The sequence below is a fragment of the Gasterosteus aculeatus genome, chromosome 3 (assembly GCF_964276395.1).
Source record: "Gasterosteus aculeatus chromosome 3, fGasAcu3.hap1.1, whole genome shotgun sequence".
NCBI classification, from domain to species: Eukaryota; Metazoa; Chordata; class Actinopteri; order Perciformes; family Gasterosteidae; genus Gasterosteus; species Gasterosteus aculeatus.
In genome coordinates, this window is record NC_135690.1 from 9,706,787 (window position 1) to 9,720,825 (window position 14,039).

A 14,039-nucleotide genomic window follows, 5' to 3' on the forward strand; every position below is an offset into this window, starting at 1 on the left:
ATTAGGATATTATTCTGGAGAGAATGAGAATAGGTCTTAACTTTGAAATCGGCCTTTTACTATATCTGGGGACAAGACTGTCTGGCTTCTTTACGTGTGGCCGTCTTTGTTTTTACACTGAGAGTTTAAAGCCACCTGTAGTGATCCGCTGATGTGAGACTTTCCTTTTATCAAAGTTCTGTGTAGCGCTCCACTTTTCCACACTTTTCACTCCGTCCCTCGGGAACCTTTTTAGACTTCACTCAGGGCAGAGAAACATTTCAGTTTGAAGGTGAGTTAAGTTTCATTCACAGCACTGAAGAACATAAACGCGAGGCTGGATGATAAAATCCCGGCTCTATACCGAGCCGTTTCTTATTTAGGAAGTCAATAGAATCTTTAGTAGTTTTGTACATCACGTTGTTAGCGAGGTTTAAAAGGTATCGTTCTTCTATGCCTTTTTCCATCCTCGCATTCATGTCATTATTGTTAAAAGGCCATTCTTGTTCTTTACTATATCTCCCACTCCACATCACTTTTTCCATCGGTCTGATCCCTCACTTACGGCCTTGTCCTCGCCCTGGGACATTGTCTCGCTCTGATCCTATGCTTTCAGCTCTCTAGGTGCTGGTTTGTGTTGCGGGTATTTTCCTGCAGCTGTGAAATCACAAGACAAATATACTTCGTCCCTCGCAAAGCTTCTGTTGTAGCTGACGACACTGACGGAGAAACCGAGTGCTTTCATGGTATTAGTGTCCTTTCACTGGTGCATTAACTTAACGGTGCATCAACCGTACGTTGTGAGCAAAGCAGTGGATATTTTCTATGTTACTGACACCCGCTCCACATTTCATCAGCAGGTTTTCATCAGCTTGAGGTTTGAATGGTGCTGTATTGCACTGCATTGTCTTGTCCTCCTCTCTTCTTGGTCCCTTTGCAATGGTTTAATGGAAAGTGATCGGAGAATCAGCGCCGCCAACTGTTATTGATACACCCCTAAATCCTAATATTCACATTACAATCTCAGCTGGAAGTGAGCGTTATTTCACATTTTTCATGCGAGCTAAATTTGGATGGAAACTAATGTCAACACAAGTGGAATTACGCCTCAGCTAACTTTCCTCTAACTGGGTGATGTCGACCTCTCTGCGGTATATCTCCTTGCATTGCAAACAATTAACTCTCCCAGGTCACGGCTGTTTTAACAGGTGCTTTATTGGAGCACACGGCCTCGCTCACTCACTTAAATCTAATAATCCAGACCAATTTATCCATAAAGCTGTCGTAGGAGAAGGGAAACAGCCATTTCCTCTCTCCATAACCCACCGACAGCCCAAACACCAAAGTGTGTGTGTGTGTGTGTGTGTGTGTGTGTGTGTCAGGGCTTGGTGAGTACGTGGTGGAGCTCTGCAGCTTCCTGTTCTCTTATGGTCAAATGCCGCTGGATCAAAAGTGTTTTTCTTGACTCGATACACACGTAGTGTCTGCTACATCCTGCGCGGATGGAGGTTATTTGCTTTGACAAAAACAGTTGCTCACAATGTACCCGTTTCTACCACATTTATTCAACTAAAAGGCATCTTTCTAACGGTCACCTTGACACGGCTCCTCTGGAGTAGTTTGAGAGCTAAATGAGGATGGAGTGTTATCGTTAACTTTCCCTCCCCTGTCCAAACCCTAACGGGTGGAGGTTTGAGTTGGTGACCTTTTGAATGTAAGCAACTTCCCACATTCCTAAACTCATAACAGTACCCACAGCCCCCCTCCCCTCCCGACAGGCCTGAATCCTTACATACTAATCGCTCTCACGTTGCTCCAAACCACCTGTACTCTTCAAAGAGGTCCCCGCCCCGCGGCGCTGGTGTCTACCTACATGTTGGGTCGCTGCCGTGTAAAGTGAGGGGGGTGTGTGTCATTCGCTTCTCTCTTCCCTAGAATAAAGAAGAAGAAGAAAAAATGCATCACCCTCTTTTATTCGGCGTACACAGACGCGCACACATCCAAACAGCGCGGCTAAATAGATTCCTGGCAAACACAAGCTGTGTTGACAGGCGAGATGAGCCGCTGCTCCTGTCGCAGCTTGCCGGAGGCACAGAAAACGGGCCCGCGTTCAAAAAGAGCCGCCGCTGTTGAAGCCACAAAGCCGGCAGACTTGTTGCTACTGCCTCTGCCAACGCACACCAACGCACGCACGCACACCCGTGCGATAGCGGCATCAAAGGCGGCCGGACTGATCCTTTCATTATTTGAACAGGTGATTCCCATTTGCATCTGCTGAGTGTTTTGGCTTCTTGCCTCCTCCAAGGAAGTCGACCTGTCAGAGTCGCTCACACGCTGCTGGTGGGTCGCATGTTCATTTAGTCTTCCTTTGGCAGTAATGCTGCGATGGGGACACATGTGTTGGGAGGTTCATCAGGGACAATTGTAAGTCTTTGCATTGAGATGGTACACTTTTCAAGGGGTACCCAATTTTTGTTTAGTTTGTTCCAAATATTTGCCGGTTGTTTTAGTAAGACTGCGCCGATTCAGTGCTTTCAGCAGAGATGCATAATAATATTGTAATGCCTCCGACGCCTCAATGATTGCTGTGTGAAATGAGACCGGAGGTGTGGCAGAACACCCTGCGGTCATGGTGTGATTTTAAACAATTTCCCTTTTAAATGCCATGTTAAACGCATGGATGTTGGATGGAGACAGCAGCAAATACTTAACGTGATGGGAGGCGCCACGCATTTGTTAGTAGGGCCGCGTCTCCCCCACTGCTGATGAAGAGCTGATATCCCCCCCCCGCCCCCCCCCTCCCCCTCCCCAAATATGCAGCATAACATGTGTCCGAAATTACCTTTCTCAAAGCCTGTCAACGGATTCACCTCTTGTTATATTGTATTCACTTTCACCGCAAGAGGGTCCTGGGTTCACACCCACCCAGCACCTTTCCTGTTGGAGACCACAGCCCAAAGACGTGCAGGATGGGTTAATGGGTGTCTAAAATTGCCCGTAGGTGTGTGCATGTGAGAGTGAATGGTTGTGTGTCTTCATGTCAGCCCTGTAATGACTGGTTAGCAATCCAGGGTGGACCAGCTGCAATTGACACTAATCCCCTGCCCCACCCCCCCAAGGATGAGTAGTATAGAAGGTGGCTGGATGGATGGAAACCGGTAATGTACACCCCGTGACTCACTCTCAACCAATCAGAATGCTGGATTTCATCAACCCATATAGTAATAATCAGTCCCCCTACATTTCCACTACGACAAATGGAACCTCTAAAAGGGGGACTGTGAAGCACTCGGCACTCCGGGGCAACTTCACCCCCCATAATTACTGATGTCCTGCAACCCCCCCACCCTGACTTCATCCATTAAAGCCCCAAAGTCATTTCCTTAATCAATGCTGGTAGGGGTCTGGCTTCCGTGTTCTATGTCAGAAAAAGTGAGATAATCTCACTTTGATGTTTGGTTTGTAAATTGCAGTTCGCTGTCTCACGGTAAAAAACACTTCAGTGTATATTAGATATATTTTGACTACGACTAATTTGCATTTTCCTTTCCCGCCCTTATGTTGCTGTCCACGTCCTCGCCGACACGTCAGAGGGGTACGGAGGGGTTTTGGAAGTCGGTGGCTCGTTATGTTCCTCGGGAGCCGACTGAGATGAGAATCCTCAATCCCTACTTCATCCAGGAGGCCGCCTTCCAGTTCATAGGCCTGCCCTTCAACAATGGCCTCATGGGCAGAGGGGTAAGACGCACACAGGCATCAAAGTCATAAAAAAGAAACAGAATTTTGATTTTCTGGGATATGCTCCTTATTTGTATTTCTAAATAAAAGGGGAGAATGAAAGTAGGTTAAAATCAAATAGAAGACATTTCCTAAATTTTGCAAACTGGCCTCCGGACCTGCCTGAGTTCTGCAGAACTCTCGTTCAATTTTTTTTATTTTTTTTTAAGTTCATTATTACAAGTCGATGCGTGTGCTTTGCACATGGAACATGCGTCGACCTTCGCCGGAGCACTCAGGGTGGACCAGAGACGCCTTTGGGTTAGAGAAATAAAGTGAGCACATTTCAGTTGAGAGAGAACCAGGCAGTCCAACACAAAGCGATGGTGTTTCTATTCATGTATTATTAAGTTGGTGTGTTTTTGGTAATTTAAAGAGCAATATAATTGTATCACCGTGGCGCTGCCCTCTGGGGCCAGCAGAACACCCCTGCATGAACTCCACGTTGTAACATGTGTTCAACATGTGGGCATCTGGCGTGTGTGTGTTGGCCATTTCTGCGTGTGCACATTTGTGTTTGGGTGTTTGGTAGTGCTGTCTCACACAACGCAGGCTGGGGGGGCGGGAGGGGGAAGGGGATGGTGTCTGATTTGGCACATTCTTTCCCCAGAACACTTTCCTGTCTCTCTCCTGACCATCATAGTTTATGTTTGTGGAAATTAATGAGGAGGCCTATTTGTTATACTAGTGTTCATGTTTAGTGTGTTTGTGAATGTGTATGTAAATGAATCCGTATTAGAACACGCAGCAGGGGGCTGGCCAGCTGCTGGCACAGTCCACCCACCCCAAGGGCTGCAAATCAGGGTAATGGTTTACATGGGGCCTCCCTCGGCTCTTTCTTCTGCACCCACTTTTCTTTTTTTTTTCCAACATACACACTACCACCACCCTCCTTCCTCCAACATCCCCTTCACCCCCCCACACCCCCTCTCCCCAGATCTGTGGCTGCCCCTCGGCGGTTAGGAAGCACAGCTCAGCCCTGCAGATCACGGTGTTGTAGCAGGGGGCTGCAGGGGTCACGTTATAAGTAATCACCAAGTGCTCAAAACCAGTTAGCGGCGGTGGAGCAGAACGAAGACCGAGGCGGGAGGGAGGGAGGGAGGGAGGGAGATGCATGAGTGGGATCAGAACATGTGTCTCTGAACTTGTGTCAGAAATCAGAATTCAAAATTGTCTGAAAATGACACTGGACTTACTTTTGTCAACTTGAATACCTGCATTGGCATAAATCCTCCTTTTTGATTTGTCAGCGAATGTTCCTTGTAGTGCTTTTGCCTCTGATGTTCTAATCGCCTGCACCTCTGTTTTTGTTTTCCGAACTAAAGAACATTCCAACTTTAGGAACAGTTGCCATAACAATGGCGCTGCACAACTGTGACGAGGTGGCGGTGGCTGGTTTCGGCTACGACATGAACACGCCCCATGCTCCTCTACACTATTACGAGGCGGTCAAGATGTCTGCCATCAAAGATGTGAGTGTACGAACACTGTCTGCTGGGTTTTGGTGCAAGTTCAAAAGGGGGAAATTTGTTCTAAAATGTTGGCACATTTAAAAAAAAAAAAAATATATATATATATATATCAAGGCACTTGCACATAACCAGAATATGTTTTTGAATGATATCTCGTTTGACACACTCCATTCTAATGAGATCAATATTGTCTGGCTTCTCTCGTGCGACTGACTAATAAGTGAAGAAACCAATGACTGATCTTTGATGGGAAGGCACCACTGCTCGTGTGCAGGCGAGGGAGGGGACAGGTGAACTGGCCTACAGCCAAACTACATCCACTACAAAGCCTTCACTGTTTAGTGGCTCAATTCATGCACCACTTGAACACTACCTCAGCTTTTGTATTTACAATCGACGGCAATTGATGAGCAGTTGATGAACATCGTGGCAACACGTGTGGAGGTCCACTAATGCGTTTCTTCTCCTCCTCGGCTCCTTGATTTTTGTCAAAATAAGTACTTTAAATAGGAGTTAAATGGCAAGCTCGTTGGAGCTGTTAACACTGTGAAGCTGAGAGCAGAAATGTCTGCTTATTGTTGGATTATTTTAGTGTATTTCATATTCCTGTTTCACTGTCAGTTAAGGCGGGCTCCTTTTGCTCAGACGCCAGGTTAAAAATCGCTATATTGATCGATCAATACAGCTAATTCTGGACTTCATGAATTAAATGAAAACTACAATGGAGGAATAAAATCCGGTTAGATCTACTTTCCCCCGGACTGAAGTGGCACTGGTCTTTCATCATTCACTGTGTCCACATGCGTCCGTGCATGACGGATCTCCCTCCTCTCCATCACTCAAGTCTTCCTCTCGGTGTTTACACCGAAACTCAGCGGAATCAAAGATGTCGGCCGCGTGCTGACGCATGTAAACCATGAGCTCAGTATGGCGATGACCTTTTTCTAAACTCCCGCTCAACCTTTGCCATTCATTATTATCCTCATCAACATTGTCATCAGCCACACATGGCTAATAATGGGAACACTTTTTTGTTTGGACCACTTTGAACCGCCTCCACTCTCTGGGGTCATTGGATTATATGGAACCGTATTATTTTATCTTTGTATTGTTTTACTGCGTCAGAAAAGGAACCAGTTTCCGATGTGGACGGATGCTTTGAAGCTCCACGGACGCTCTGTAATTAAAAGAGAAACACAAAAATCTATGATAAAATGTCACATCCGCCCCTGTTAAAGAGTGCGGTGCTACTGAGGTGGATGTTGTGTTCCATTTTCCTAGATTCTGTTATCTTGTAGGTGATCAAACGTAGTGTCACATTTATTAGGTTAAAACTGCCACGATCAATACTTTTTTTTTTTTTTTATATCAACAATGGATCAGAATGTTACTTGTACGTGACGGAGGTCACTGCTCCGCTCCAATAAGCAGAAAGAAGGGAACATTGAACGGCCAGCTGGTGAACATAGTGGAGCATTTACCAGCTAAAGAGACAAATATTTCCCTCAGATGTCAGAAAAACTAAGAGGCCAGAGACACGACTCCACTAACTGAAGTGGAGAGAATATGTCAATGTGGTCGGTGACGGTAACGAACGGGCATTAAGACTAAACAAACTAAGACCCAATAAGCGCTCCATCTGAAGTCTCCTTCTCCTCCTACAACAAAGGAGACGTGTTGGTTGTGGAGGTGTTGCCTCAACTTGCTAACAACCAAACGTCATTTCTGATGTCCGTTTGCAGGCCAGTGAGCTCATTAGCGAGCCGGATGTAACGTCTTATCATCTTTACCTGCGAATGTCTGTAACGCACGGTTAGGATGCTGAATGGGACTTGTCCTTTTTCCTAAACACATTTGTCCTTTGCCTTGTAAGCCATAAGGCAGCGCTCACTTTTAAGATTTGTCTCTGAGCCCGAGCCGGCTCAGCTGTCCATCAAACACAAGGATTTTCAATAATAAAGAAGACAGAAAGAATAATATAACTTAACGTGTTTTGACTGCAAAAATGCGTGTCAGTTGCACTAAGAATATTACAGCCCTGTTTCTTACATTTACTTCCATTGTAGCCTGTTGTTTGATCCTTCTGGTCCAACTGGGAATTGTCACACATTATGGTGGGAGGTCCTGGAGTTTTGGCTCTTGATAAAGCCGGACCATTCCAGCTGCACGGACAACCTTCTCCATATATCCACCTTTTTTTTTTCTTCTCCATATTCCCATCTGTATGTTTCTTCATCCACCCTTTGCCTCCTTCATTTGCTCTCTGGCTGTTCCTCTGTCTCTGCATCCCAAAGCACAGCACAGGAACCACCGGCTCTTGTTACATTTCGCCTCACAGGTCCGACCCCTCATAGCACAGCAGGGCGGAAAGCTGATCCACAGTGAATTTACTCATATATGTGCACTCATGAACACATTACATTACATTACATTACATTACATGTCATTTAGCAGACGCTTTTATCCAAAGCGACTTACATTACACTTTAAACCCATGGCTTTTTTCACATTTTTGCCCGGGGAGCAATTAGGGGTTAGGTGTCTTGCTCAGGGACACTTCGACATGGAACAAGTGGCAGCCTGGAATCGAACCACCGACCTTGTGCTTCCCAGCACACCTTCTCTAACCCCTGCGCCACGACGACCCCCACACGCACAGACACTAGGAGCCCTAAACCTGCCTTTTGCCTTTGGAACAAGTTCTCCTGAATGCAATAATCACTGTTCTTATATATTTTCTCCCACAGTCATGGACACACAACATTTCCAAGGAGAAGGAGTTCCTCCGCAAGCTGGTGAAGGCCAACATCATCACGGACCTGACCAACGGCATCTGAGTTTACAGCCACGCACGCAGTCTCCCTCTTTCCCAAAGGACCACTGAACAGGAAACTGTGGAAACGGGTCGACTCCGGGTGGCCTGCACGCTGTCTGGGTTTTTCATATCAAAGGAGATTATTTAAAAAAAATAAATAAAAAAAGTTAAATACAGTCATAGGAGGGTTTCTGTGGAGTGATGCACACTTGTGCCTTCTGACCCGAACACTCCTGCCGATGTTGAAGCAGGGAGCAGAGAGGGTGGACTGGATCTGCCCGGGTTCCCGTCATATCGAGGGGCAGCCACACGCACCTTCTTCCCGCCCCCCTCTTCAACGTTTACCACGTCAACCCCGGGAGTATCTCGCCACGGCGTAGCGGAGAGAAGTGATTCGTTGACTCAACGACTCACCGGCTAACAGAGAGAAAAGGGTATCCATATTAGCCGTGCCAAACGTACCTCGTACACGGGAGAGGCTGTCCTCCTCCTTTTGCTGCCTGAATGTATTCACTTTCGTCAGTGTAAATATCCAATGTTTTTACTGTGCTTTTTACAGCAGCCAGCAGTGTGTCACCAGCCGCTGCAGCTGGTGACACACTGGTAAAAAGTTTGTGATATATAGATTTTTTTTTTTTTTTCTTTTCTTTTTTTCAGTTTTCTCTGTGACGCCTTTGTCTGTCAGGAAGTTGTAATTATAGAGGCGTAAAGCAGGTTCTTTTGGCTTCGCACAGACCGGAAGTGTCCCCAACAGCTCGATGAAAACATGAAGCTTTCCAAGAGGCTCGATGCAGAAAAAACGCTTGAGGAGAACGTATATTTATTATTTCGGTCATTTTAGGTGGACTATTTATTTCTTTTAGTCATAAGTTGGAGTTTGAAAACTCAATTTCTTTCTCCCTCCTCTCTGCGCATCCATTTCACGGCCTTCATCGCTTCATCGGACAAACGGTCACGTGTCCAGATCCTGAGTCCCAACGTTTCCGATCACAATCAATCTTTTTGTTGCAAAAGTGTTTTCTTTCTCTTGGTTTCACAGCTGTGTGTGTGTGTGTGTGTGTCCTTTATGTTTGGCATCATCTTCAAAGTTACTGCCGGATGAAGTGTTCCCAAAACCAAATGACACAGATGAATTCAGTATTAAACCTCATTAGACTGCAGCACTACACGTGTGTGCTGTATGCATTTCTTTACATTGAGAGAACCTACGAGGTGTTCTCACCGGGCCTTTGCACTTTGCAGAGGAAGATTCTGCCACACTCGCAGAAAGCGCAACGTAGAAAACTTCAGTATTATTCAACGCCCCCAAAGAAAAATGTATGTAAACGAATGAATGCGATGATCATCTTTATGAAGTGACAGTGCATTTTGATACAGCTTTACCATCGCAGTTTTTGTTTTGCAGTTTTTGTCCTAGTTCTGAAATGCATATTTACTGTAGATTGTCCACACAAGTTCACTTCCAATACTCCCAATCAGCTGGCTGCTGCTGTCGCATCAGTTTCATTGGGCCACATGTTCCTGATCTAGATTACTTTCCTCCAACACGATTGTGCAGAGCTGCGTCCCATTCGGCCTCTTAGGAACGGCTTCATCGGGACCCATCGTTTTTGTTTTGTATTTTTCTTTATAAACCAGGCCCCATTTGGTACTTCTGTTGACAACAAAGGGCCAAGGGACAGCAGACCATTGCACCGCCGTGAGGCGCTCGCAGTGCCTTACATCACCGGAAAACCGTAGCGAGGAGTTTAACGTGAGGAAATAACGGCAGCTGATGACGAATGTAGGCTCTGCTCCGGGTCAGAACAGCTCACATCTCATTTCTCTCATGTGGGACCAGCGCATTTCATATCTGAGCTCTATATATATTATATACAGCTTAAGAAGACTCATGATGGTGGTTGTGTGTTTTAGCCCATAAACTACATAATCAAGCAAGTTTCCTTTTATTCCATGTTTTTCTTTGGCCATGGTTGCCTCATTTTTCTTGTGTTTTTCACCGTATGCCTCATCAAATGAAAGTTCACTTTACTCGTCATGAATGGGACAATGAAAACCGTTGTTTATTGTATTTATTGTGTTTCTGCCGCTTCAGTCACTCGAGGGACAATAAGTTAGGCTCCCTTCCTCTACAGCTACAATTTTGATTTATTTTTTTTAATCAGACTCTGGTGAGCCCCCGTTGCCTTTATGGAAGTGAAATGCCAAATCACTGGATCCCCTCTTTAATCCTGGAACCTTGGTGCATCCTTGATTGCAAGGAGACTTCAAAACTGGTCCCTGCTGACTGCTGCGGGGCCACATCTCTATAATACATCATTATCTATTGGATAAAGGGTTGATTTATAGCGTTGCAAAATCATTTTCAAGCATTGACTGCCTGGAAATCAATCAAAAGCCCCCTGGTAGGTTGTAGAAAATGGTCCTTCATTTGGCACAAAATGTGTAGTGGGTGAGATAAAACATGCCAAACCACCAGTGTAGTCTTTAACGCTAAGCACACGCTCAGTTGGAGTTGATTTTTCTGTTTATTTTCGTTTTCTAGGTTATGAATATGTAAGCATGCTGGAGGAGTTCAAAGGGATTGGACCCAAATCGCTTGATCTTCATAACCTCTTTATGTTTAAGCAGAATGTATTTGCTTTTGTCGTTCATATTTATCTGCTTTTTTTTTTTTTTTACTTTACATTCCATCATCAAAGAAAGTTATTGTGACCAAAAGTGTTACTGTTTTCTATACAGTTATGAATGGCTTTCTGTAACTCAATAAATAAGTTTGTAATGGATATTTCCCCGTGCATGTTGTTTCCATCTTTTGACACTTTTGTATTTGTCCTTTTTTGTATGAACATATTTCTGTACACTGTGAATTTTCAGTATCTATAGTAAATATTTTTGCTGTATCAACCGACTCAATCATTCGCTTGTCAAAATGCGATCGCGGGTGACCTGAATAGCTTTTCGGAGCCCAGTGTGGCCTTCAATGTCCCGTTTAGTTGAGGAGGGCCTTAAGCCGCACGCGAAGACACTGTCACTTGAAGTCGTTACAAACTGCTGCAAGCTCACAACAGAGATGAATTAGGGATGAAATGGAGGAAGGTGAAGAAGAGGATTTCCTCTCTGAACACTATCTCCTACCTGCAGAGCCAAAGGAAATCATTTTTCAATCCTCCATCCACCGAACTTCCTCCCAAATGTCCCTTTTTTTTTCTCCTGTGTGTTTATAATTGTCCCACACTGTCCTCCGACTTCCAAGCTCACCTCATCCACTCCAGCCCTCATTTTCTTTCGACATTTCTTTCTCTTCACCTGTTTAACCGAGGCTGATCTTGTTTCATTGCTGTAGACACGAGGGACCCATTTATGACCTGTTTTGAGGACTGACACACACACACACACACACACACACTAGCCAGCTGCAACCGTGAATCTTTCTCTCACTCTCACACACCACAAAATCACAAACCTGAGGCGGACAATGAGCCGGCCGTCCAGCTGTGGCTGCTGTAAGTCCGTGTTGCCGAGGCGGGAAAAGATCAGGAGACTCTGTAGGCCCTTAAAGCACCACTGGACTGTCCCATCGTGCTGTTAACGGGGTTCCAGAAATGTTTGGCCCCTCCCTTAAGTCACGCCTCGCGGATCACCCAAACTCGCTCGCCCGGGCTACTTTGACGCCGCAGGTTTCCTGACGACCTCAGGGTGGGATCGAAGGCTCGCTCCCTCGCAGCAGAAGGATATTTGCCACCTGGGATGTCCCGGCGCAGCTGGAGCGGCCGGCCGGTCGGAGGCGGTCATTCCTGTTCACCCGGCAGACAGCAGAATGTGCACGCCTGCACCTCTTCAGCTCACGGGCCTTTTATTCCCTGCGACAGGTTCCCCGCCCCGCCTCCTCTCGGTAGGATTGGAACGGAGGGGCCACGACCTCCGAGGCCTGAAATTTAAACTCCTCGTTAAAAAAAAAAAAAAAAAAAAGAAGTTGGACCAGGGAGGGAAAACACCCATTGAGGCACCTATTTGTTTTCCCTGTTTACTTAATGTGGGGTCAGCTGAGATGAGGGAAAACACGATCCCTTCTTTACACTGCGTCCCCCATTCTGTCCGTGTGCCTTTTGTCTGCTTGTGACACACCTACTGGGTTGTCATGCACCTGTAGCACTAAAGGGTTTTGATCTTGTCCCGTCAGTCTCTGAGGTCCTTCGACGATGATCCTTGCTGATGAATATCGGCTGATGTAGTTTCATAATGACTCCTAGCATTTGGCAGATCACAGTAAATCGTTTAAAGATATGGATACGTTGTTTTCGGTGTTTTTCCGATGCTCCTTCCTGCCTGAGATGGAAACTCACTCACACGGCTCAGAGGCAAGAAGCAGGTGCAAAACATCTGTATGCTGCAGAACACGTCTGAGTCAGCTATGTGGCCTTTAGGATCAAGTACGAGTAGGAGGACATACAAAGACATTTAATTTACAGCTTTGGCAGAATGCCTTTAAAAACACCGGCAATAACATTTAGCCCGTTGACAATTTTAAAGTCGGGAACGATTATATTAGTGTGTCCAAAATATTTTACATTCCTTATAGATTGATCTGTCTAATATTTTATTTGACTAAGAAATTATCTATAGTCCTGAAATGTCCCAAAATAACATCTTTAAACTGATCTAAAACAGATGAAAATACACTCCTTGGCCATCTTGGCCCTTTAATGGCTGTAAATGTGCTTAAGTCACATGATCTTAATAAGTAACGGAGTTATAGATTAAGAACTTCAACAGCTCCTATAATAACCTTTTTCAGGAGATTATTGTTATTGTCAAAAGTGTAAAGTAACATACTTGTATAAGTAATACAAGTATTGATTTATATTCGATTAGGCAGAAAATTGTCCCATTTGAAAAGCTGCATCTAGTGATTCTGACTTTTACTGAGGTGTCACGAGTCAACACGTTTGATTAAGGCTCGTACTGTATGTCGAGTCTCAATGAATGAATGATTCACGGTTTATCAACTACCATCATCAGGCCAAATTTTAAATTAGTTCAATTCTGTTTATGACCCCGAATGTCATCCTCATCTCCCTTATCTGTACTTTGAGTTTAGTATTATAAATTTAGCTCAGCTTTCCTCAGTTTAGCCTCACAGGGACTCTTAGTCTTGTTGCTTAGTACCAAACTCATCCCTTAAGCTGTACTATATGAGATAAGATAAGGTTGAAGACCGAGAGATACAAAGTTGTAGCTCCCTGTTGTGTTCTCTGCTCAGCCTCCCACATAATAACGCCTTTAATCAAGCTGTGTGCCGACGCTTCGCTTTATGATTTGTTTGTATGAACGCCTGCTGGAACGCAGCTCTGAAATGCTCTGATGAAATGTAAATTACAGAAGATTTATATGCGGTTCATTCACTTGTTTGAGCTAATATGGAAACGCGTTGTTATGGAGGTCACTGTTTTGCAGCTAAAGTATGACTGTGTCCCACAAATTTGCCTTTGTTTTACAGATTCAGCCTGAGGGTTTTGGACAGTGTGCTGGATGAGGGGAGTTCCCGCTAGAAAAGTGAAAACAAACTTTAATAACTGGAACAGGCCCAAGAAAGGAAAAGCACCTTTGGATGGAGAAGAGATGCACTTTGACTCGTGCCTCCAGAAGAAACCAGAGAAACCTTGGAGGGATTTTAAAATACCTTTTTAACCGTCCATCACATCTGGAAAAGTCACTCCTTTCTGTCTCCCCCTTTCTTTCATTAGCATCACCACCAGAAATCAGAACCACCCTCCCGTTTCCTGGAAACAGATGTGTACAAGAGAGAGTGCTGGCCCCAACCACAAACAAACAAACTGTACAAATAGAAACATCTTTCATCTTGCTGTTGGAGAATTTCCTCATAAATGCACATGTGTATTCTAACAGGCAGATTGAATACACCACAACAGCCGCCATGTTAAGGGCAAATCTGCTTGTGTGTGTCTGTGTGTGTGCGTGCTGGAGAGGTACTG

The 14,039-nt window shown here is 45.1% G+C and overlaps 1 protein-coding gene across 14 annotated transcripts in view; it reads left to right on the forward strand.

Moving 5' to 3' along the window:
* Nucleotides 1-10,829, forward strand: part of st3gal3b (ST3 beta-galactoside alpha-2,3-sialyltransferase 3b) — a 34,981-nt gene extending 24,152 nt beyond the window's left edge. For all 14 annotated transcript variants that reach the window (XM_078099080.1, XM_040170982.2, XM_078099085.1 and 11 more), the window contains 3 exons: nucleotides 3,571-3,717; nucleotides 5,082-5,228; nucleotides 7,976-10,829. In XM_078099080.1, the coding sequence (XP_077955206.1) occupies nucleotides 3,571-3,717; nucleotides 5,082-5,228; nucleotides 7,976-8,065 (384 nt within the window). In that variant the 3' untranslated portion in view covers nucleotides 8,066-10,829. The remainder of the gene's footprint in view (nucleotides 1-3,570; nucleotides 3,718-5,081; nucleotides 5,229-7,975) is intronic.
* Nucleotides 10,830-14,039: the final 3,210 nt, after the last annotated feature.